Source organism: Macrobrachium nipponense, chromosome 11, assembly GCF_015104395.2.
Source record: "Macrobrachium nipponense isolate FS-2020 chromosome 11, ASM1510439v2, whole genome shotgun sequence".
In the NCBI taxonomy this organism is placed as follows: domain Eukaryota; kingdom Metazoa; phylum Arthropoda; class Malacostraca; order Decapoda; family Palaemonidae; genus Macrobrachium; species Macrobrachium nipponense.
Window position 1 is genome coordinate 6,398,503 of NC_061087.1, and position 26,449 is coordinate 6,424,951.

The window sequence follows — 26,449 nt, forward strand, 5'->3', positions numbered from 1 at the left end:
CTGAATTGCCACGTAATTGCTTCGTTCTTTCCAGGTAATGCCTCAGGGCCCTTACCGGACAAAGAACTCTCTCTGCTTCCTCACCTGTGAGATCCGACAGGTTTGGAATCTTGAACGATTTGGGCCAGGGCTTAGAAGGGCGTTCGTTCTTCGCTAGAAATCCTAGCTGTAGAGAGCAGATAGCCTTGCCCTGTCTAAAACCTACAGCTTTGCTGAAGGCATGGATTTCACTGACTCTTTTCGCTGTCGCTAGACTAATCAAGAAGAGAGTTTTCATGGTGAGGTCCTTAAATGATGTTTCCTGTAAAGGCTCGAACCTATCACTCAAGAGAAACTTCAGAACTACATCCAAATTCCAAGCTGGCGAGGATTGTAGTTTCTCCTTAGTTGTCTCGAAGGATCTGAGAAGGTCTTGTAGATCCTTATTATCAGACAGGTTCAGGTTCCTATGCCTGAAGACAGCTGCTAACATACTTCTGTAACCCTTAATGGTAGAAGCCGAAAAGTTACGCCTCTTCTTAAGGTATAGCGGAAAATCTGCTATCTGAGTCACAGAGGTACTGGAAGAGGAAACGGAGTTGTCCCTGCACCATCCTCTAAATGTCTCCCACTTGGACTGGTATACCTTAATGGTGGAAGACCTCCTTGTTCTTGCGATGGCTCTAGCTGCCTCCTTCGAAAATCCTCTAGCTCTTGTGAGTTTTTCGATAGTCTGAAGGCAGTTAGTTGAAGAGCTTGGAGGTTTTGGTGATACCTTTCCAAGTGGGGCTGTTTGAGTAGATCTACTTTTAACGGGAGGCTTCTGGGGGTGTCCACCACCCATTCCAGTACCTCTGTGAACCATTCTCTTGTCGGCCAGAACGGTATACCACTAGAGTCATCCTGGTGCCTTCGTGAGACACGAACTTTTGCAACACTTTGTGTACTACTTTGAATGGAGGGAAAGCGTACACGTCTAGATGGGCCCAATTCATGAGGAACGCATCTATGTGGGTTGCCTCGGGATCTGGGACTGGAGAACAATAAGTCTCCATCCTCTTCGTTTGTGCTATGGCGAAGAGGTCTATGCATGGGCGACCCCAGGTTCACCACAGGTTCTTGCAGACTTCCTGATGGAGAGTCCATTCTGTCGCCAAGACTTGACATTTCCTGCTCAGGATGTCTGCCCTTACATTCTTTTCCCCCTGAATGAAGTGTGTTACTAGCGTCACGCTTTTCTCTTTCGTCCAGAGAAGAAGCTCTCTTGACGTCTTGTAGAGGGACTCGGAGTGGGTTCCACCTTGTTTGTTGATGTAGGCCAACGCCGTCGTGTTGTCGGAGTTGACCTGCACAACTTTGTTCTGTACTGCGCTTTTGAACTCCTTGAGAGCCAGAAAACTGCAGTCAGTTCTTTTTGATTGATATGGAACCTCTCCTGTTCTCTGTTCCAGGAGCCCGAGACCTCCAACTTTCCCAGTGTTGCACCCCATCCCGAGTCCGAGGCGTCGGAAAACAACATAAGGTCTGGGTTCCTCTGCTTTAGGGAAAGGCCTTCCTGGAGCTTGATGGGGTCGTTCCACCACTGTAGACAGTGTTTCATGGAGTCCGAAACGGGAGTTTCGAATACACTTTGTCTCTAGTGTCTTCCTCTTGTCCCAATGTTGATTGAGGTGGAACTGAAGTGGGCAAAGGTTCAGTCTTCCTAAGGAGACAAACTGCTCTAGCGAGGAAAGGGTAACCAGCAGACTCATCCATTCCCTTGCGGAGCACGTCTGTTTCCTTAGGAAGTTTTGCAGCTTTTCCAAGGCTTGTTTCGTTCTCAATGCGGACGGAAAAGCCCGAAAAACCCGACTCTGAATCCTCATACCCAGGTACAAGATTTCTTGGGATGGGATCAGTTGAGATTTTTGACGGTTTATCAGAAGGCCTAGGTCTTCTGATAACCGAATAGTCTTCTGAAGATTCTCCAGACAGCAGGTGTAGGAGTGGGCTCTGAGGAGCCAGTCGTCCAGACACAGCGAGGCCCTGATACGTTTCTTGTGTAGCATTCCTGCTACGTTGCTTATCAGCCTCGTGAATATTTGAGGAGCGGTATATAGGCCGAAGCAAAGAGCTCGAAATTGGTACGTTTCTGCCTTGTAAACGAACCTTAGGTACTTCTTGGAGTTCGGGTGGATAGGGACGTGAAAGTATGCATCCTGAAGATCCAACGAAACCATCCAGTCGTCTTGTCTGACTGCGGCTAGAACTGATCTCGTTGTCTCCATCGTGAACTTCGTTTTCTTCATGAAAACGTTCAGGGCACTCACGTCCAGTATTGGTCTCCATCCCCCAGAACTCTTGGGAACCAGGAATAAGCGGTTGTAAAACCCTGGAGACTCCAGATTCCGAACTCTTTCTATTGCTCCCTTCTGAAGCAACATAGAAACTTCTTGCTGTATTGCTTGGGCCTTGGTTTCCTCTCTGTATCTGGCTGACAGATCAATTGGTTTTTCTGCTAAGGGGGGTTTTTTCAAGAAAGGGATCTTGTATCCCTCCTCGAGAAGCTGAATTGACCAAAGATCTGCTCCTCTTTCCTCCCATGCTTGCCAGAAGTTGGAAAGTCTGGCTCCTACTGCTGTCTGAAGAGGATTGCTGTCAGACTTTGTTTCGCCCTTGTCTGAAGCCTCTTTTCTTGGAATTTCTTGCCACCGGTCTTGTGTTCCCTCTACTGAGGGATCTACCTCAAAAGGGCCGAGAAACTCGAGACAGAGGTGTAGCTTCCTTGAGTTTCTGAGCTCCAAAACTTGATGGTAAGACTTTCCTTGCTGCCTTTGTCATAAGATCTTGCGTAGCCTTTTGGGTTAAGGCAGAGGAGACTTCCTTCACTAATTCTTGAGGGAAAGGATGAGTGGAAAGGGGAGCAAACAGCAGTTCCGCTTTCTGAATGGGTGTGACCCCATTCGAAAGGAAAGAACACATTTGGGCCCTTTTCTTCAGGATTCCCGCCAAGAAAAGAGCCGCTAGCTCGTTCGACCCGTCTCGAAGAGTTTTGTCAATGCAAGACATCAGGTGAACAAGTTCTTCCATATCAGCAGACTTGAAAGTTTCTAATTTCTTCCCCAAAGATCCCAGAGTCCAGTCTAAGAAATTAAACACCTCGAAGGCTCTAAAGATCCCTTTGAGGAGGTGGTCCATTTCAGAGGAAGACCAAAAAACCTTCGTCTTACCCATGGCCGTCTGACGAGAGGCGTCCACAAGACTTGAGAAGTCCCCATGGGAAGAAGCGGGAACTCCCAGACCGAGAGCTTCTCCAGTATCATACCAGATGCTAGATCTGGACGCTAATCTGGCCGGAGGAAATGAGAAAGCTGTCTTTCCTTGGTCTCTCTTCGTGTCCATCCATTCCTTCATAATTTTCAACGCTCTCTTCGAAGAGCGTGATAACACCATCTTTGTGAAGTCGGACTTCTTAGTTGCTTTCCCTAGAGTGAACTCTGAAGGTGGGGAACGAGGGGCAGCTGGAACAAAGTTTTCCGGAAAAAGTTCTGTGAAAACTTTCATAAGTCTTTTCAAGTCTGACGAAGGCTGTAGATCTCTTTGATTCTCTTTGTCGGAAAAGTCTTCCATCGGACCAAAAGGAGAAGGGGTGAAGTCATCATTCCCTTCTTCCGATCGACCCATAACCGACGAGCGATGTCATGCCTTCGTCGGTGCTTCCAAAGAATGTTCTTGACGCCTGGTGTCCTGGCGTCAAGAATCCTGACGCTCGGCTTCCTGGTGTCGAACTTCTTGACATTTGGCGTCCTGCTGTTCAAATACTTGACGTTCGGCATCTTGGCGTCCAGCCTCTTGACGCCTGGCGTCCTGCTTCTTGACTCTTGGTGCTCTGTCGTCGAGAATCTTGACGATCGGCGTCCTGGCTTTCAGTTTCTTGACGCCTGGCGTCTTGGCGTCCAGCCTCTTGACGCCTGGTGTCCTGGCGTCCAGCCTCTTGACGCTCAGCGTCCAGAATCTTGACACCTGGCGTCCTGGCGTCCAGAATCTTGACGCTTGGCGTCCTGGCGTCCAGAATCTCGACACATGGCATCCTGGCGTCCAGGCTCTTGACGCTCAGCGTCCTGGTGTCCAGAATGTTGACGTCTGTCGTCTAGGTGTTGCTTGACGCTCTACGTCCTGGCGTCCAGCTTTTCGTCCAAGCTTTTGACGTTTGCTGTCTTTGCTTGTAGCAGGCTGATAAGACTGCATTAATGAGGAGAGCTTCTGCTGCAAATCTTGCAGTAAGGAAAACTGCGGAGCTTCTTGCTGCTGGGGACAGACTGGGGAAGCTGCAACATCAATATCTCTCTCTTCATCCTGTTCGGCTTGAGACAAACGTCCTGAAGACGAATGCCAATCCGCAGGAGGAGCTGGAGCATGCACCGAAGGCATTCAATCGTCCGATACTTCCTTTCCTTCTACCAAAGACGACACTTTAACACTTTAACCTCGCCTTTCCAATGGCGAGGGTGAGCGTCCTGGGGATCGTCTACAGGTACGCTCAATGGGACGACCGCTCGGGAGCTAAAACCTCTCGCCTCCCTTCGTCTGTCGACTTTCCTTCTCACAGGGGTTGGTGAGCTTGGAAGAGGTCTAGGACTAGGAGCACGACAGATCCGAGCGGCCGCACCCTCCACTGCACTTGCACTTTTCGTATCACTAGCCACTTTAAGATCTCTCACATTAGACCACAATCTATCCCTATCTTCTGCAAGGGATTCTACCCGTTGACCAAGGGCTTGAATGGCCGTCATCATGTCCTTTAATGTTGGACTCTTACCTGTTTCCGTAGCTGGATCTGGTACTGCTACTACAGAAGGAGGATCAATAGGTTCATTGAGGGATAGAGAACTGTCTATTCCTTGACTATCTTTGGAGGAGCGAGACATAGTACGTACTCTTCGCTCTCCTTATCCTATCCTTCTCTAATTTCCGCACATAGCGGTAATACTCAATCCATTCAGTCTCAGGCAAGTCCACACATTCATTACACCTATCACCCAACTCACAAATTTTACCTCTACATTTACTACAAATAGAATGAGGGTCTATCGAGGCTTTAGCAAGCCGAGTCTTACAACCTCTCACACACATTCTCACACTCGATGTAGAGTCAGTCATGTTGGGAATTTTCAAACGAGAGATCAAAACAAGCAAGGGTCAAACCAACAATATCCAAACAAAAGTCAAGAAAAGTCCAAATCAAGAATCCAAATCAAGCGAAAGCCAAAGCCAAAGTGTACTTCACCAAATAACTGCAAAAAACACGGGCTAAGCGAGTGAAGTTCCAACGATGTCACCGATGCGGCAGCAGGGAAGATCTGAGGAATAGTTGGAACGGTTCTACGTAACTGGGTAGAGGGTGCACAGGTGGTGCACCTGACTACCCAATCGGCGATTGCCGCGAGTTTTGAAATTCTGCCGTGACGTCAGGGACGTAAGCTATATATGTAACTACCAGGTGAGTTAGATGTTTGAAACTTTATGTAACGGCTAATTTAAAATGGTGCAAACATTACGACAATCGGACGAAAAAATTTATGATTTTTTCGGACGCGCGGATGTAAGGAAAAAGTTTATTGTGCTAGGGACTTCCAATTTGTTGCAAAATAAAGGTAAATGATTAAATATTACTAGAAGGTAATATTTTTAGCTTACAATTGTGTTTTTCGACCATTTCGGTCGAATCAAAGTTGACCGAAGGTTGAAATTTTGGCACATCGTTTTTATATGAAAATATTTCAAAACTGATAAAAGCTACAACCATGGGTTATTTATTGTTGGATTCTACATGAAATTGTGCACATTTTCATATATAAAACTTTATGTAACAGCTAATTTAAAATGGTGCAAACATTACGACAATCGGACGAAAAAATTTCTGATTTTTTCCGGAAGAGTTACCGCGCGGACGTAAGGAAAAAATTTTTTTTTTCATAAATTCACCTTAAATAGAAATATTGTGTTAGAGACTTCCAATTTGTTGCAAAATAAAGGTAAATAATTGAATATTACTAGAATGTAAGAGTTTTAGCTTACAATTGTGTTTTTTTACCATTTCGGTCGAGTCAAAGTTGACCGAAAGTTGATATTTTGGCACTTTTCGTTATTTATATGAAAATATTTCAAAACTGATAAAAGCTACTACAACCATGGGTTGTTTTTAGTTGTATTCTACATGAAATTGTGCACATTTCCATATATAAAACTTTATGTAACGGCTAATTTAAAATGATGCAACATTACGACAATCGAACGAAAAAATTTATGATTTTTTTGGAAGAGTTACCGTGCGGACGTAAGGAAAAAGTTTTTTCATAAATTCACCATAAATCGAAATATTGTGCTAGAGACTTCCAATTTGTTGCAAAATGAAAGTAAATGATTGAATATTACTAGAGTATAAGAGTTTTAGCTTACAATTGCATTTTTTTACCATTTCGGTAGAGTCAAAGTTGACCGAAGGTTGAAATTTTGGCACTTAACGTTATTTATATGAAAATATTTCAAAACTGATAAAAGCTACAACCATGAATTGTTTTTTGTTGTATTCTACATGAAATTGCACACAATCGGCACCCAACAGACAATTTATATCGACGTTTAATACGTCCAATCGGCGTTAAAGGGTTAATGCAGGTAAAAAATCCTAAACTTAAAAGAAAATTTTATAAATAAAAAAATCAAGAGAATGTAAAAGCTCGAGATGTAATTTGTTCTAGTTTTTACAAGTAGGTCACACAAAATATTTAACAGCAAAGATTACATCATTTTTGTCATCTTTCATTTCTTAACACCCAACTTCTGTTTGTAATATCCCTTCTCTGACTTACTTTTATTTTCCGAGTAAGTTAAGCACATGATGTATTCTTGATCACGATAACTTGGTCCATGTAAGGATATGACATAATTGTCACCCGAATCCAAATTCCACAAGCGTACGGAGTTATCTCCAGTGGATACTGCAAGTAACCCAGATCCAGCCCAAGACATCTGAATGTCATTTGTACGGCCACTAAGCTTTACCTGAAGTAAAGGGAGAAAGAGGGAAGATTAAAAACATAATTACTTCAGAAAATTATCATACAAATACTGAAAAGGGACAGAATACGTACAGAACTTAGGCCGAAGGCCAAGCGCTGGGACCTATGAGGTCATTCAGCCTGAAAGGAAAATTTACAGTAGAATGGTTTGAAAGGTGTAACAGGAGGAAAACCTCAAAGCAGTTGTTCTATGAAACAATTTTTAGGAGAGGGTGGAAAGACAGATGGAAAAAAAGAGAATATGAACAGAGGTACAGTAAGGGGTTCCTAATGGAAAGTACTGTACGTAATTAAACCAAGATTACTGAAAGCGATATGTATACTAATGCTCAAAGCTTTCTGAGAACTATGAGAACTTAAAATTTACATTTGGAATTCCAGTTACTGCTTGTCACATTTCTAAATTCAAAACAGATTATAAACACACTAAGACACATGGAAGGTGAAGAATGGATACTTCTATTAGTGGTAATGATTATTAATTGCCGAATTCACGTCAAAACCATTTTTATCTCATAATTTGCCCTAAATGATGAACAAAACATTGTTTACTCCAATTTCTAAACAATTACAAAAGGTTCTACTTAAGAATTCTAAAGCCTTATTACTGAGATTACTACATTATGTCATTTTGCAGTTTCAATAGAACACTGAGTCACATGGCCTAACTCCAACAGAACTGAGAACTGAAAATAAACTGAAAATGAAACTGAAGTAAATTGGTTGCGTGAAGAAACCAAAGAAAGCTGATGTAAGTCCCATGCAGAATAAAATGTAGCTAAACCAATGGGAAATTGTTAAGGACTTTTAGTGCGTTCTATATGAGCTGTGCAAGACATACAGCAAGTCAGACCCCTACAGTATCCACCAATAGAGAGAGAGAGAGAGAAGAGATAGCGAGAGAGGAGAGAAGGAGAGAGAGAAGCAGAGTGATGAGCGAGAGAGAGAGAGAGAGAGAGAGAGAGAGAGAGATGGTACTTTATTTCATGATGAACTACATCATTAGCAAAAAGTCTAAAAATCAGCAGCTTGTTGGGCAAAAGCAAGGTTACTTTGCTTTAAACTAATAAGACCAACTCTTTAATGACACAAAACAACACAAACTTTGGAACAAAGATGGTCAAATTATTTTAATTAAAAATCTCATTTTCACGCTTAACCAGACTCACTGTACTATACGACAATCACGCAAATCACTAATTTTAAGGAAAATAAAACCTGAAAGCATATTTACCTTGTTGATTTCTGTGACAGCTCCATCTGGGGCTACAGAGAACTGTCCCAAAACCATCCCCTCTGTTATGACAACTAATAAATTTCTAGCATCATGATGCAACAATTTTTTAATGCCTCCATCTGCTTGAAGCACCTCGACACAGTTTCCCGAGTCACTTACATGATAAAGGATACCTGTCAAAATTAAATAGTATACTATATAGATAAAACACAATTACATAAAGATTCTTTAGAAGTTATACAGTGAAATTTGTTATTAAGATTTTCTATAATTTCAACAATTCTTTACAAATTTGTTGATGGATATACTATTCGGTAGTTATAAACAATACCATAACTATTTCTTGCTACTGCACTGTACTGTATTTAACCTAGCAACTGGCTGAAAAGCACCAAATATCATTGACAATGGGCATTTACCAAAGGAATGAAAAATTCTTAAGAATTAATTCTTACTTTCTTATATGTACTTACCAGATGATGAACCAAGAAAAAAAGTTAAAATGTCAGAACCACTGGAAGCTTCTCCAAGACGTCTGTGCCCTGTCCTTGGCCTCCATGAACTAAATATATCTAAAGCTCTTTCATCTCCACTAACAGCAGCACGAGCAAGACCACTGAAATATCCAAGAGAAGCAATTAAAACAACTCATTCAATATTACAATAAAGGTTGCAATAAGCAATACTGCCTATACTATTTAGATTAGGTGAACAATATCAACAATTGACAGAAAAATATTTCTGATATCAAATAGTGTAGAGACCTGGACCTCGACAGTATTAGAACTTGAAATAATCGGATTTCAACGGAAACCAACCCTAGGAATCATCTGATTTTTGTAAACAAAAGTGATTCGGTCAGTCGCTGCTAATAGGTTTTGTTCCCATGCTCATTTGGAGGAAAACGGTAAGAACATTGATCTTAAGATTATTGAAAATTATAATGTAAGGGGCATTCTATGACAATCTTAAAATCCTGTGAGATTTTTAATGATAGGCTAACCCTTGAAGTGTCGATAGTTGTATCAATAGTTGGCTACAGTCACAATTATCAACAAACTATCGACACTGTAAACAAAACATTAGTAACCTAATAATGGTAAATACTGTAGGTTATTCAAGTAAATCACTAGTGATACAACTTTTGATACTGTAAACAAAACAACTAATTACAGCAATTACCATGGATAATTACCATAATTAGACATTAGGATAAGAGAGTTCTCACTTTGTTACCGGAGTAGGATTTCTATATGTACTAATTCTAAAAACTGAAAAGGTCTATAAGCCTAAACATAAATATTTTCTGGAGAAAATTATAATTTGAAAAAGTTAAACGTATTTGACAGAATATAAGCATTGTCATCGTATGCCATTTGCATTCGATATTGTTTCCATTCCCAAAATCTCAGCTGATTGAGCTATCGATATCTTCATTGCCATTAGTACACTTGGCTGATAGAAGATACGTAATTTAGATACTTTCCTGTAAATAAACATAATTTAGATACTTTCTTGTAAATTAACAAAATTAGGTTTAAAAGTGGCACAATACTTGATTGTACAAGTGTTAAGTGTGATTTCGCTAATTTTGAATATCAATTTCGCTTGCTCGTTTTTATTTTTTCATAGTGACAGCAAATGATGTCGGCAATCGGCTGTTTCTCTCTTTGGTTGCTTATGTCTGTACTACAGGTTTACAATCACTTCATCCGTAATTTAAAAAACTGGGAATGAGAGAGAGAGAGAGAGAGAGACTGTTGCCTGGGTTAGGTTGTTTACACTGACACATATCCATTAGCAAAAGTCGATGATATTTGTGTATTGAGAATAATGATCATTTTAATAAAACCCTTGTTTTACTGTATCTAATCATATTGCATGTATTATTACCATATCGAATTATAATACGAACAGAGTGACCTGCCATTTGCATTCTGGTTTTGTTTACGTTCTTAAAATATCAGCTGATTTCATTTCACCAACATGATCACTGTCTTTAGATGCCGAATGGAACTTAATTTACGAAAGAAAGCTGGATTTAAGAATTGCAGCTACTTTATCTATAAACGTAGTATATTAAAAAAAGTGATACATGTATGTTTTCTGCCAGTTTCAGACAGTGCTGTTGCCTGTCAAAACATTTTGCAGTCTGCTCATTATTCATAATTCCCAGACATGCTTGACTTACGAAAGTTACGATGCTCACAATTTGTAGTTCCCAGTCGTGCTGGACTTTGAGCCTTGTTGTTTACTAAGGGGCAATATTTTCATGGTAGTATTTTATAATCAAATTACGTAAAGGATTTTGAGATATCGATAGCTCCCAGCTATCCTTAATATCGGGATTCTATCCAATTTTAAAGGAATACATTTATGAGGATCTACTTCCAATTGGTATTACTTCGATGATAATGACGTCACATTATAAAGCACAAAGTGCCTATGAAAAGTGCCCCTATTTTACAAGGATATTTTATGAGAAAAATTTAATAGCATAACACGTACTGAAAGATATTTCAAAAGTTATTTTGTATACAGTATTCCAGCAGACTATATGATGGTTTGTTTATGTCTATTTACGGCTGCTCACGGCCACTAGCTAGCAACTCAACTTTGGGAATTTTTCTAAAGTTTATAATAACAGACAAATTTGGCTTATTTTTAATATTTTATTAATTTCCTGTAAGAATTAGATTTGATTTTCAATGTTTTATTATTAGCAATAATAATTATGCCCACCCCTTACAGTACATACTACTTACCTAGCCTAGCCTATGGCGCTCAGTCAACCATCGTATTATGGCCGAATTGGGCATACGTACGGCAGTTAATTTACTACAGCATATATTTAATAATGAAAAAGTACGTACGTGGAATGGTATGTTATTTAACACTGAACTTATTAAATTGTAATTTATGTCTATTTATGGGTAATGTTTTAATAACTGGTGGTCAAGAACAGATTTATCCATTTTCAGTTATTTCTTATGGGAAAAATTCATTCAGATCTTGACAAAATCGCATCTCGTCCCTTCTTCTGGAACGAATTAACATCGAGGTCCGGGTCTCTACTGTATATCTACTAATAGTCCAGTGTCCATAATTTCTTTGATTTTCAACTTTACACCTCTTAATTTAATAAAAACAGGAACATTGTACCAAAACAGCGAGAGAATTAATGCAAAAACTATTCAAGAAGTGTTCGACATGAATGATCCTTACCTGATATCTAAAGTGGGTTGGTTTTTATCGTTATTGGGGTTAACTCTGAAGACAATTTGTGAAAGTGGATCTTTAAGCTCATGTGTAAATACAGTCTGAAGATGACCTGCATTATCCACTCGCCAGCCAACCATTGAACCTGACTGGAAAAACAACAAGGTGTGACTAAGATTGAGTTGACTCAAATTTGACATTTTATCTACCAAAAAGGAAACTCTCCTTTAAAATTCATTGAAAAATAAGAAATTAAAGACAACTCATATAATATGTAATGAAGCATTAATAAAAAAAACAACTAACCATAATCCAGTAATTTTCATTTGAGAAAAAACTAATGAAAGGCAATTTTAAATCTAAATACGATAATAGATATAATTAAACTGTAAATATTTTTTCATGAAAAATAACTAAATTTTCCTTATAACTTCATATATATATCTACATTCCAAGTCTGCAAATGGCCCACCCTCCAACAAACACTTCTGTCTTTTGTCTCACAAACAGTAGTAGTAAAAGTTGCAGCAGCAGAGCAAAAGTACCGCCTACAGAACAGAATAAGAATTTATACTAAAGGCCAAGCGCTGGGACCTATGAGGTCATTCAGTTGAAACAGAAACTGATAGTAAAAAATTCTGAAAGGTGTAACAGGAGATGGAAAAAAACAGAATATGAATGGAAGTACAGTAAAATAAATAATACTAGTTTTCTTAAAAATGCAAAAGTGACTTCTCCTCTTAAATGATATACAGTAGGTTCTATTTGGCATTCTGTTCAAGAACAAACCTATCTCATCACAGCTGAACATTTATTGAGGTACAAACCCTGTTTTTACATCGTCTTTCAACTTCAACATATTTCTCAGCAGAATCTTGTCTCAACAGGCAATTTCTCCATGCCTCGCCACACTGTGTACACAACCACTTCTCTTACAATTTCTCAAACAACCCATGACTGCTGTATCAGCACTCACTCCAATTGTGCCGGGCAACCGAGACTGTTGCAAAGAGATCCACCCATGGCATACCCAATTACACCAAAAAACCTTGCAGATTTCCAGGTGCAGCAACCATCCTAACTGCAAGACCTGCTTACCCTCAGCCAAGAGGTCTGCTACCACATTGTGCCTTCCTGGAACAAACCTTGGCACCCTCTTACCCCTAGCCAAATGTCTGCTACCACACTGTGCCTTCCTGGAACAAACCTTACCACTATCTCAACATAGCATTTTGTACAACCCGAATTTTGCAAATAAGCCACCATCATCAATTTAATGGTTACCACAGCTATGACCATTCCTATTAAGCGGTGAGAGAATACTAGGAGGCCTAGTCATTAGCTCAAAGTTAAACTATATACAATAAAATTTTTTATTGCTTGATGGCCCAGTAAGTATCCTCCCCAACCCTGATTTAATATTTCTGTGAACATCACTATCCCCTTGGGACCATCTAACTCCTACTAAAAGATGTCTAAGAACCTTCCACCAATGAAGATCCTCCAAAACATCATCAATGGACATGAATGGTTAACTGCCTGGAAAACATTACTATGTCAACCATAACCTCATTAACAGCACTTTAGCCACTGGATCTGGGTTGAACTGGAAATGTTGGGTCAAGGATGTCAATCTCATGATCCAGTCTTCTGTCTGAGGAACTGAAGTTACTTCTAGGTCAATGACCAAAGCATAGTTATTGGTGGTATCAAGTATGACTTCTAGTTTAAGTGAAGTACTAAGTACCTGCAATCTTAAAGGGTCTAGATGTTGTTTTAGGTGTTCTGCTGATGCTATTAGTAATCAGTTGTCTGGTTATCTCCAAAGCCAAACATTGCTCATTTATGAAATTTAGGCTGTCAAGTCAAGCACCTAGGTCCCTTCAGCCATTCAGTACTCAACAATGTTAAAAGAGGGAGATGAGAGGGGATGGACAGCAAGAATGAAGAAAGGAAGTAGGATTGGGTTCAGCTAGGCATCGAACGACCAATGCCAACACCCTTTAGAAATGCCTGCAGCACATCCCATGCCATGACTCAGATGAAGACTTACAGAGTGGTTGCCAGTCTGAAATACATTACTCTGAACTGAAGTACCTAATTAACTCAAATGAAGCAAAGAATATTCCTCACAACTAGGAACACTGGAATGTGGAAGCACACATCCTGGAGGCCCTAAGATGCCAAAATAACCCCTCTGATGGATCCATGAACCATAGATGCAATTTCTCATTCAGTAGGCTGTTATTGGTAATCAGTTGTCCTACTCCAATTGCCTTTGTGACCACAACACACAAAAAGAAAAGCAAAAAACTAATACATACATAAGGCCCATTTTGGCACACATGTTACACTATTAATGATTTACTTCATGGTCTAGGGACACTCACTGACCATAAATGTAGTTACCATTTATGTATACATAATGGGTTTGTTAAGAAACAAACAACATGAAGTTTAGGTACTATTGTCAACTTTTTACAAAGTCAATATAGTACATAATTAGCAAAACTACAGCAGAAAGGAAATCACGGGTAAAACTAAATTCTCTGATCTCCTGACATAATCAGTATAAAACAGAGCCCTTAAAAAAATTAAACCAATTAAAATCTGACTAGACTAACTTCATCAGTTTTCTCTTGCACCTTTCTCTAATGTACTGAATTGCATTTTACTTACAGCATCTCCTGAAACCAATCTTGTTCCTCCAGAACTGAACGAAAGAACAGAAATTGGTGCTCGGTGCAGACTCTGGATCTCATGCAACTCCTTATCATGGTCATTCCAGATAAACAGCTCCCCAGACTCCCATCCAACTGCCATTATGCGTTTGTTTGGGTGCCAGACAATTGATGTTACCTGGGCAGTTGGATGCGGAGGAATATCAACTTCATCACAAAGCTTACCCTGTAGCAAAAAAGGAACAATGAGGTGTTATTAATGGTAAACTTCCTCAAAAATACCTTTGAATATTACATAACTAAAGTATCATGAAAATCAGTATATCAAATTAGTATTCTCACATTAGAAATACGGTCTGGTTACACAACATAAAAATAATACTAATCATCATGGTAAGAGTATAGATATGTCTTCATAAATGTAATGTTAACTCCCACTATTCGCGGACTCATGATTTGCGGAATCGCCTCTTTGCGGATTTTTCTAAGGACCTTATATACCCATTGTTCGCAGAAAATTTGCCTATTCACGGTATTTTTCACTGAGAAATATTCACAAATTACTGTATTTTCATACCATTTTCATTACAAAATGCCCTTTTTGTGATAAAGCTATTAAAAAACTCGGGTATCAGCATTTTTAGAAGATTTTTTGTTTGTTTTAACTATCAAAATAGGCAGTTTAAGCATTTTTAGAGTGGTTTAAGTATTCACGAATTATGCAAATACAGTTTGTTAACTTACAAATACACTATCCATAATAACACTTACTCTAACCATAGAAGCAGATCTACAATGTATTAATTCAAGTAAATACATCAGCTATAAAATACTTTTAATCCAGCTTTTCAAATTATGAACCCAAACTATAATGTACCATACAATAAACTAATCAAAAAGCACCTTGACTGCACAGAGTGAAGCTACAAAGTATAATTACAGTACAGGCAGTCCCCGAATTACGATGGGGGTTCCGTTCTTGAGACGCTTTGTAAGCCGAAAATCATCGTAAGCCGGAACATCATCAAAAATCCTAAGAAAACCTTAATTTAAATGCTTTGGGTGCATTTAAAACTATGTAAACTGCATTCTCATTGCATTTTACATAAAAAAATTGTAAGACTGTTTGCTCCAAAATTTCCCGGAGTATATTGAAGGACTGTTTGTTTCATAGTCATCTGTAAAGGAATGACATATTTATATCTCTAGATTGAAAAATAAGTCAGTGGTGAGGATGCCATGATTTTAAGTCTGATAATGATGATGCTGTGCTCCTATTGAATCCACTGCCACTGCTTCACAGTGATATAAGAAATGTCTTTGGCAACACAAAAGCAAGTTGTCCACAGTAATAGGAATTCTGTACTATAACAAAAAACAAACTCACTCAGGCTTTTAAACACCAATACTGTACATAATCATTTTCAATCATCAACTAAAGAATCTGGTTGCAAAAATAATAAGTGCTTATAGCAACAACCCAGTAAAACATGTATTCACTGAGCAATCATCATATAAAAATCATATAAAAATTAACCATTTAAGATTATAACACTGTCTTGCAAATCATAAGAATAAAATAAATCTAGTCCTAGCTTCACTGTTAATGGGCATGTCATAAAATTTATTGAACAAGTTTGCAAGTAGTGTAGAACAGCTTTATACCACAAGTTCATCTTATAATCAATAACCACAGTAAGTGCGAACTAGTGATTACTTCGGTCTTATGGTCTACTTACAGATATGGATTGGATTGGATTGGAATATACTGGGACCTATATGGTCATTCAGCACTAAAATTAGGTTAAGGAAGAAATTTGCCCCCTAAAAACAAACAATTAGGTACACAATGACACATAGGCTACATACAACCTAGATTATTGCATTTCAACAAATACATTTACTGTACACAGATTAATACACTTTAACAAATACATTTTTGTACACATGGTAACAATCATATATGCACAGCTATGGTTTACCTATGTCCTTTTAAAATGTCATTAAGCTTAATACATCACAGTTATCACCTAAAATTTCAGTTATACCTTTGCATTCAAATGACATCTTCAATGTATACAACAATAAAACTGACAACCCAACAGCACATGTTCCACTATCAGGCTGGCCCAGCTGTGAGCACACACTAGAGGATTGTCTCTTGATAGGATAAAACTAAGAGTTAAAAAAGAATTATCAATTCTGAGTTGGGAAAGTCTAGTTTCATAGCATCTATACAATTGATAAACTGAAAACCAATGTTCTACAGATGGATGTATCTATATTTGCATTGAATGTTTTTAGAATTTTGTAGGCTCTATCTCCCTTGCCATTGTCTTCTAAAATGAAAACAAGTTACCATTTTCATGTCACTGTGAGGCACCTTACGGTAATTAATGATATTTGATAGGACTGTTTGCTTTGCTTCCCTGTCTGCTGCTTCATTTCCTCAAATACAACATAAGCTGGAACCCAACAACACTGAATTTTTGGGACTTGCTGGCAAGACAAAACAGCCATTCATGAGAATTTTGATTATAATTGGATTTGAAAAATATAAAACCTTTACCGCTGAAACACAAATAAGAGAGTCAGAATAGATTGTAAAATTATGACCCCTCATACGATATACTTCCTCTAGAGCTTTCTCATTGGCTGTCTGCTCTGCTGTAAAAACTGACAAATAACAATGAATAACAGCAGATATGACCATGCACTTTGAAGTTCATGTGAAATAATGTGGCTTGTTACAGTGCTAAAAAATGAAGATTAACAGTAATAAAATGACAGCACAAAAACAGTATAAACACCCATTACAAAAAGCAAATATGCTTGGAATTCAAGACAATCTTACCTCTCCTGTATACACATTAATAGCTCCTCCCTTGTCCTCACTGTATGATGCAACAGCCAAGCATGTTGCTTGGGCATGCCAAGCAATCTGTGTGTTGATAGCATTGGTGAGGGGGCTTTCAACAATACAGTCAAAATATAAGGACATCTTTTTCCTGAAACAAAGAAAACAGTAAATTAGGATTCTTCACAAGATAAGAAGGCAATGACAATGCTGAGCTCAAACAATGAAGTTACTTTTAGTGATTAAACTGCTTGAGTGCACTAGAAAGATTACATTAGGCTGATCCAGGGCAAACAAACATGAACATCATCATAAAAATTCTAATGCAAAATAAGTAGCAATACAAAAGTTTCATTTGAATTGAGAAGGAGCCTAACCCAGATAACTACTACTCACAGTGAGTGATTTATCTTCATTTTAATTACCACTGCATCTTTGTGTAGGTCTCTACATGCCTGCCAAGAAATGTAACCGCGTACATATAGAAAACTGAAGCAAGAGAATAAGAGAAGACAGACATCAGGGGATAAATAAAAGCACTGAACATTTACAGTTTAGAACACTGGATGCACTGTGCTTAATAAAAACAAAGAATTTTTAAAAGCATTATGAGCTACATAAAATAATCTGAAAGGAATAATAATTGGGGAAACTCATATTGGTTCATAATATAAACAGGATTTTTTTCAAGTAAACATTTCAAAAGGAGAAGAAATGTTGTTTAACTTGCACCAGTAATAAATTGCACAGTTATACATGACAACTGTAACCACAAATACAACTAAAACATCATTTTCATAAATTTAATTAGCCTATATAAAACATGAACTGTACATAAATATACATAGCACTTTGAAAAGATACTAATACTGTAGATGACTTTGATATACGTACATTCTCATGCTTCAATGTAAGATTTATAAATGCATCATTAGCCTGTCAACATCTTGTCTTCATACTCTTGTGCAGTAGAATAGTTTCATAAGGCACCATTTTCTAAATGACATTGATTTGCAAATTAAAAATATTTCAAATTCTAAGAGGGCCATACAGAACCTTTTCCCAAATAAAAGCTGCAAAGAACTTGAATTCAATAAGTAGAAAATCTTTAAGCTATTTAGGTAACTTACCTCCAGTGAGTTTTAGTCCAACCATGACATTGTATCCTTAGCTAACTTACATCATGACACATCCCACACTATTTTAGGATGCATAATAGTTTCAATGTATATTCGCATCCAGTAATACTTCAAACTTATGCAAGGTTAGGTTCCAGAAACCCTAGAGTTTAAACACTAAATATGACCCTAATCCTGCTCCCAAAGTATTAACCTAAATTTTACTTGAAATTAATATTACTGTAATTCCATTTAAACGTTTATTTAATACATTACCCTTTAAAAAGAAATAAATGGATCATGTTAAAATATAGTTACAGTAACTATTATATACGTACGTATAAAGTTTCGTACGTATACTAACGTTACGTACCCCTAACTCATGGGATGACATTTTCTTTTTCCCTAACAAAGTAAAAGAAGTTTTCTTTGCGTTACTAGGTAAACTTCATACATCACAGTTTATAATGAAGGTATACACAATTCTGTAAAAAAAAAAAGAAAATATGTACTATGAATGTAGTGCATAATCTTCGCAGAGGGTAAAGGTAAAATTCAATCAATTTAAAATCAAGTAGTGAGGGCTAACTACGAACAAGAGGTAGAGAGAGAGAGAGAGAAATATGCACGTACACACATGTACTTTATGCACATTTCTCTGAGGTAATTTTCACAGAATGACAACTCTTAGTTATGTCTTTGACATGTTTTACTAGTACATTAATGAATTCATTTTATTAACCCAGCCCCACTGAACAATCTTATCTCATGATTATGTGAGGTCCTAGTGACAAACACTTTGCGAATTATGTACTGCCTTTGTATCATATTTAAAAATATAAATATAAACAAAATTTCCATACCAATTTTACACTTAAAAGCATGAAAACTTATATTAATTGTAATACTAGCACTTCAGAAATTAATCAAAGTTTCTGAAGGGATATAATTTTTGAAAAGTGCAGTAACTTTGTGAATGGGTATCACATCTTGTAAAAATACACTAACTGTAGGTGCTGTAATTACCTTTGTATCATTAACATAAGTATGAACAAAAATAAAATGAATACAGTTTTAATACAGATTTTCCACATAAAAGCTTTAAAAATGATATTGTTAGAATACAATAAAGTTTTGTACATACTTACCCGGCAGATATATACGATGAATGGCCCACCCAGCCTCCCCTCAGGAGACAGGTGGAAGAGAAAATCTGGTTCTAGAACGGGAATGGTTCCTATTCCTGCCACCCAGCGGCAGGGGGGTAGATCACCTGACCTACCTGCAGCGTGTGCCGCGAAATTCGAATTTCTGTCGGACGTCAGAGACATAAGCTAAGTATATATCTGCCGGGTAAGTATGTACAAAACTTTATTGTATTCTAACAATATCATTTTTGTACATGCAACTTCCCCGGCAGATATATACTTAGCTGATTGACACCCTTGGTGGTGGGTAAGAGACAACTATTTACTGAATAGACAGGTAAACAACATACGTTGTAGGTAATAAATAAATAAAACCTTGGTTCCTACTTGTTCAGGCGGAAGATTCCATGGCTAATGCCCAGGAATCTGCTTCGCCTCAAGAGCCTCAGCGAGGATGTGACCTATGGCTAAGAGTTCTTGTGGGTCTGTCGATGGGGTCTTATCCATTTACTCGACAGAGCCTCTTACATGACAATATGCCTATGCCTAGTGGCATAATTAAGGAGCACAACACCGATCCCGATCACCTGATCCTAACATGAGGGTTAGTGCTTAAGTTGATAAGAGTTATCCCCAAACTCCTTTCAAACAACCCAAAGAAAAAACACGACGTTAAATAAAATTTAACTCACTAGTTAAGGATCAGTATCGGCTCCCTATCCCAGCAATGTATCCGCAGACACGTATCAACCAAGAGAGAAGGATCTCTCGTAGGTTATCTTGACATCCTTCGGATATGGGAAGTCAACACAGAGTTGCATCTCCCGTATGTGACAGCTAATATGTCCTTATGACATATTGTTAAGGAAAGAACAAGAATTTGGAAAAGCTCGCACTTCATGCGCTTTTAATTCTCAGCTGTTTGAAGGAATCATCAATGCACTTGTCAAGTGCTTAGGAGATCACATTGTCTCAAAGAAGGCCAGGGCATTCTTTGATATAGATCTCTTCTGGGTGAAGCCTGGAGCCTGGCTAGCGCTTCGTGCCTGGCAGGCGCTTAGCGCCTCGCGCCTGGCTGGAGCCTTGCGCCTGAATGGCGCCTAGAGCCTGGCTGGAGCCTCGCGCCTGGATGGCGCCTCGCGCCTGGATGGCGCCTCACGCCTGGCTGGCGCCTGATTGGCTCCTCCCTCCTGGCTAGCGCCTCGCGCCTGGCTGGAGCCTTGCGTCTGGCTGGCGCCTTGCGCCTGGAGCTTGGCAGAAGACTTCATGATTACTGTCTATGAGTCTGCATGCCTCAAGAGTTTCAGCGAGGTAGGGACCTATGACTGACAAACCCTTCTGGATCATGTCAATGGGGGCTAGCCCGCTTACACGACAGAGCCTTCTCGGATCGTGCCAATGGGGGCTGACCCACTTACATGGCAGAGCCTTACCTGTATCATATCAATGGGGACTAGCCCTCTTACATGACAGAGCTTTAGGTTTCTCTTTACTGGAAGGAGCCTTGCGCCTGGATGGATCCTCAATCCTGACTGGAGCCTAGCCTTGAAGGAGCCTGGCACCTGGATGGCGCCTGGCTGGCTCCTAGAGCCTGGCTGGCGCCTCGCGCCTGGCTTGGCTCCTCCACACTTGCTGGAGCTTCGAGCTTGGAAGAGTCTCTAGGCTGTCTGGCGATGTCCACATCGGACACTCTTATATCTGTCCGATTTGTTCGCCTCTGGCGCATTTGCGCCAGGTTGGAGGCCCACTCCTTCTCAGTATCCGACCATGACAGAGTTCCTTGGAACTGTCCGCCTCTGGCGTTTTTCGCCTGTATTGGCATTTGGCGCCTGGCTGGCGCTACATTGTCCGAGAGTCCTGAACAACCACATAGTCTATCAGGAGACTGGAGAAGGGTGGAAGAAATTCTTCCCCTTTGAGCTTTTGGCCCCTGGCAAGGGGAGGTGATTGTAGTCAGCTACATCCAGTAGACGACAGGATATCTAACAATACAAGAGAGAAGAGTCTTCCTCCGAGGAGGATCCTTCGTGAATACTTCCTTTGCTAACGAGATCTCTTCTTACATGTTGATGAGGTTCCTCGTTGCAGAATCTTCCCTATCCTTGCCCGAAGGAAGGGAAGGAGTCTGGAAGTCGAAGGAGACTCCGAGCTGAAATTGGGCGGACCCTGATTTATTCTAGCTCTTATTGTATCCTTCTGAATACCTTCTGGGAAGCATTTCGAGCCCTCATCGCACCCCGAAGACTCTGTAGGCAAACGTTTAAACCATCTCTTCTTCTGTAGATGAAAAAGTAAGTACCCTGCCTGGGCAACGAAACTTCTATCTGAAAGCTTTGCGTCAGGAATAGAGGGTTTTAGTTCTTTTGCCAGACATACTATGCTGGCAAAGAACCATTGCCGAGTCCTCCATTGAATCTGATGCAAGATTCCAATGCACAAAAAATTCACTTGTCTTCTTGGTCGTTTAGGGTTAAGAGAAACAAAGAATTCCTTCATAAACTTTCTCAAAGAAGTTTGATGAGGAGCAGTTCCATTTTGTCGGAACACGGAATCTGTGGCCACAAAAAGATCCCATTCGAAGTACATGATATCCTACTCTTGTCGTATTGCGGTATCGTACAAGATCCCGAAGATCTTAATCTTCTGTTATCTCTAATTCCCCTTGTAGAGACAGAGTATAGCCTTTTACTGCGTTCTTTGATAGCAGATATATCCTAGGTGATTCTTCCTCTGAAAGTGAAGAAAGAACCTCGCTATGTGGTTCACAGAGGTATCGGAAAAGGACAGTTTCCTCATTCCATCTAGCACGATCTGCAGCAATTCTATGTCTTAGCCATGACTATTGTCATTTACCTTGAAAAATCCTCTCATTCATGTCCACTTCAGGTCAGTCTGCACGCGGACAGACTCAGAGTGGAGAGGTTTTTCAGGTCTATTTATAATAGATTCTGATAGAATATCCAGATACTCTTGGAAAAGCCTTACGAAACATGCTGTGAGAAGAACGTGACTTCTGTGAATCCAACCTCTCTAAGGCCAAAATGAGGCATTCATCCTCTCTTCCTTTGACGCCCATTTATCTTAATATCTGTTGAGAATTTATAACTAGGGGAAAAAAGACTAAAGTTTTGTTCCCCTTCCCCTTCTTTAAATTAAAGATGTCGTATATTGCTACCTCTCTTGGTTCGAGGAAAAGGAAGCAGTCTATAGGAAGCCTGTTCGTCTTCTACCTTGCGAAGAGATCTATGAAGAAGATTTCCGCAGGTTCTCAAAACTCTTTTCAATAAATGTTAGACATACGTTAACAGTTATTATCTTCGATCGAGAATGTTCTCACGGACATGCAAAATCTTGCATCGAACCTCTTAAGGATCGTTACGTTCCGTGTCTGTTCCCAATTAGGTTCTCTTTTGTTAACGCGAACAGGGGCGAAAAAAGAGATTCTCGATGCTCTTTGCGATATGAGAGAGTCGTGGAATTGGCCTAAGTGATTAAAATAAATCATTTCATCATTCCTTGTAAGCGACCCCTTTCTGATTAAATGGGTAATGAAATCAGGAACGAATCTTGCCGTTACCGAGCCTCCGAGAGGCTACTGGTTTGTTTGTTTGTTTGTATGGTGTTTTTACGTGACTTCCGAACCACGTCGAGAGTGAACTTCTATCACCAGAAATCCACATCTCTCACTCCTCAATGGAATGGCCGAGAATCGAACCCGCGACCACCGAGGTGAGAAGCAAACACCAAACCAACCACTACTGGACTCTTAGGTTAATAACTCGCTAAAAACGAGAAAATATCTTGGATGGTGCTTCTGGCGCATTGCGCCAGGCTGGCGCTTCTGGCGCATTGCGCCAGGCTGGCGCTTCTGGCGCAATTTGCGCCAGGCTGGCGCTTCTGACGCTCTGCGCCAGGCTGGCGCTTCCTTCTAGTTTTTTCTTTTAAGGTTTATGTGCCAGAACATCTGTGCCTTTATGGTACCCGACATCCTTCACGTGTTAATTCCGTTCTTAGTAGGAAAAAACTTTTATATACGTAGTATAGTCCATTCAGGGAAACAACTTCTGCCACTAAGAGAATGTTTCCCATCCGACTCACCCATCTTCTCTTGAGCAATATCCGATTCTAAAAAGGTTGTGTGCGTTTCTCGAAAGGATGAGAGAATTATATTATATCGTGCTCTGCCGTATTAGAATCCTTTATAATACTGTCACATTGTGGTAAACAGCATTAATCTAGGAAACCTTTGTAAGGATACTAGGAATTCTGTAGTTAACCTCGGTATGTGCATAAGACTTGACCATACCGTAGTCTTAAAGTGAATTCTCTTCTACTACATTCATCTTCTCACTAAGCATGTACTCTAATAAGCCATGCTTTCGTAAGCATGAGAGCATCATATAATATAGAGTTCCGCTGCGTTAGAATCCTTTAATAATGTTACCTACGGTAAACAGCATTGAAATGTTGTAATATCTTTCTTATTGAAAGCTTCTTAGCAAAAGGCAGACAATATTTTATTTATGTTTGCTTAACTATCCCCTCAATCCGAGGCTAAAACCGCGATTGTAGGGGAGAGACACGGTTAGTTATTCCATCCCGCAGGAGAGAGACATGTAACCAACTACTCATGACCGCACCTACATGTTACTGCGTTGGTCTCTAAGGCGCGATAGCAGTCTCCGTTAGCCGTCTGGCCTTACTCTTCAAGAGTTGCCAGCTACTCCATTAAATAAAGGAATCTTATAAAATTATTATTGAACTTCAGGAAGTTCTTATTAATGCATATTTAAGCAACAAGATTTCGATAAATCTAGAAGCTAAGTAGGTGTTGTCTTAACAATCCCACCTTTAAGCGTCTCCTAGTCCCTTCCCTAGGAAATTCCTGGAAGGATACTGGCGTAATTGGAGTTTGCTCTGCGAAAGAAAAAGTAACTAAACGGTATGTGTGATTTGCCGTATCGTATTCTCATACAGCAGATACTCTACTACCTTCTTTCCCTGCCGAGGCAGATAGAGAAAGGAAAAATTTTTACTGTCTTCGTTCTTTTCGTTAATAGAACGATAGAAAGAGTATATATATCTCCTTAAGGAAGGAAGTTAATCCAGGAACTCTTTAAATCTTCGTGATTTCCTCATAAATCGCGGAAGAGACAGAATTCCTGTTCATCTGTAGGGTTTACGGAAGGAAGTAGATATTTCCTATCCGCCATCATACCCAAACGTCGATGAGATTCTTATAAGAAAAACTCCCAAAGCTCTTGCCTCTTCATAACGAGGGAAGAGCATGAATGAAGGAGAGAGTCCGCATTAAGAGGAACTGCCAAACACAGAGTCTTCTGAATAATGAAAAAAAAATGGCTTCTCTTAGTATCAGAATCCTTCTGACAAACGCGACGGCCGCCTGTGCGACATCTTGCACCTTTGCCAGGGGAAAGTTGCTCAAGTTAAAAACTCAAAGAGGAGCCTCACGACTGACCTCTCTCTCATAAGAAGATTTGGAATATTCTTGCGCCTGGCTCCTTGCGCCTAGCGCCTGGATAGTTCCGCGCGCCTGGAATGTTCCGCACGCTAGAAAGGAGACTCGCTCCTGGAACGTTCCGCCTGCGTGGAAGGTCCCGTGCGCCCTGATAGTTCCGAGCGCCTACTAGACCCCTTTTAGAAAGAGCCTCTTGCCCGGAAACGTTCAATGGAAGGATCGTTCTGATTGCCACTGTACTATAAGGCTCCTTGAGTCTAGCCGTCTGTTTTTCTGGCGCAATTTGCGCCAGGCTGGCGCTTCGTCTCTTTGAAGGCGCCTTGCGCCAAGAAAAATTTTCTAGAACGCGGCTCGCGCTCAGTTGCTAGAACGCGGCTCGCGTTTGGTTGTAGGAACGCGGCTCGCGCTAGTCTGTTTTCTGGAACGCGGCTCGCTGCTGGCTGTTGGAACGTGGCTCACGCTAGCTTGCTGGAAGGCGCTTCCTAAGTTCCTGGCTGGCTCTTGCTCAGTGTTCTCTTAGTTTTCAGAGAACGCGCTAGATCATCAAAACATATACATTCTTCGTCTTTTCGGATGTAAGATGAAGAGACGCACTTTTTTAAGGATGCCTTTTCAATGGCTATCCTTGGCAGTCTGGGACGCTCTACAGAACCTGCCGAGGGGACGCCTGACCAGTGGGGATTCTCTGAAACCTCCTTACGGCTTTCGACATTCCTTCTCCCCTGGGCTTGGGAGCTTGAAAGAGGTCTAGGCCTGAGAGCGAGACAGAGCCGATCAGACGCACCCTCCACTGCAATGGGGAACACTAGTAATCACTTCTTACCTTTTAATAGCTCGCATTTTGAGCCACAATCCTTGTCTTCAAATTGCAATTATGAATTTGAAGTTTCTGCGAAGTAAGAAGGTGATGAGGATGCAACACTACTAGTACTGTTAATACTCTAATTGCTCATTAGTACGAGTTTTCCAAAAAACTTTAAAAGAAACGTATCTAGTTACATGCTTTACTGCCTCCCTAAAGTAGAAGTCAGTATATTTCCTCAATCAATTCTAACACTTATTACACGTATTAATGAATAAATATTAATATTTCCCTTTCTTGCAAACTATGTGAGTGTCTACCGAAAATTTCGGTAGTTACACGTCATATATTCTTCGAAATTTTCGAAGCCAAATTCATTAAAAAGTTAATAAAAGCGTATGCCGAACCAAAGACCCAGTACTTCCCTGCAAAAGACAGCCCAGAAGATTGATGGCGATGAAAAACGAAAATCAAGTCAGGAGGTAGCAACAACATATGTTGACACTACCGCGACAGAGAAAATCTGGTTCTAGAACGGGAATGGTTCCTATTCCTGCCACCCAGCGGCAGGGGGGTAGATCACCTGACCTACCTGCAGCATGTGCCGCGAAATTCGAATTTCTGTCGGACGTCAGAGACATAAGCTAAGTATATATCTGCCGGGGAAGTTGCATGTACAAAACTTAAATTTCTACATAAAAAATAAAACATAAATACTTTTGCCGGGTTCTGCGGTGTTTCTTGAGGATTTGCAAATATTCGTGTCTGTGAAAAAATCGCATATGATAATTAGTTACGTTCCAATGAAAATTTTACGTTATTATGAATTTGCGGAACTTGAATCATGTAAGATTGAGGTATTACTATA

General features: G+C 39.9%; 1 protein-coding gene across 4 annotated transcripts in view; it reads right to left on the minus strand.

Moving 5' to 3' along the window:
* LOC135217963 (intraflagellar transport protein 140 homolog) overlaps positions 1 to 26,449 on the minus strand; it is a 109,541-nt gene that overhangs the window by 49,018 nt on the left and 34,074 nt on the right. For 2 of the 4 annotated variants that reach the window (XM_064254110.1, XM_064254235.1), the window contains exons 2-7: positions 17,032 to 17,185; positions 14,176 to 14,403; positions 11,503 to 11,645; positions 8,751 to 8,893; positions 8,275 to 8,450; positions 6,831 to 7,023 (exon numbers count right to left, since the gene is read on the minus strand). In XM_064254110.1, the coding sequence (XP_064110180.1) occupies positions 6,831 to 7,023; positions 8,275 to 8,450; positions 8,751 to 8,893; positions 11,503 to 11,645; positions 14,176 to 14,403; positions 17,032 to 17,185 (1,037 nt within the window). Of the gene's footprint in view, positions 1 to 6,830; positions 7,024 to 8,274; positions 8,451 to 8,750; positions 8,894 to 11,502; positions 11,646 to 14,175; positions 14,404 to 17,031; positions 17,186 to 17,430; positions 17,505 to 26,298; positions 26,347 to 26,449 lie in introns of those variants that run through there. The other 2 variants (XM_064254298.1, XM_064254183.1) reach the window with 2 other exon arrangements.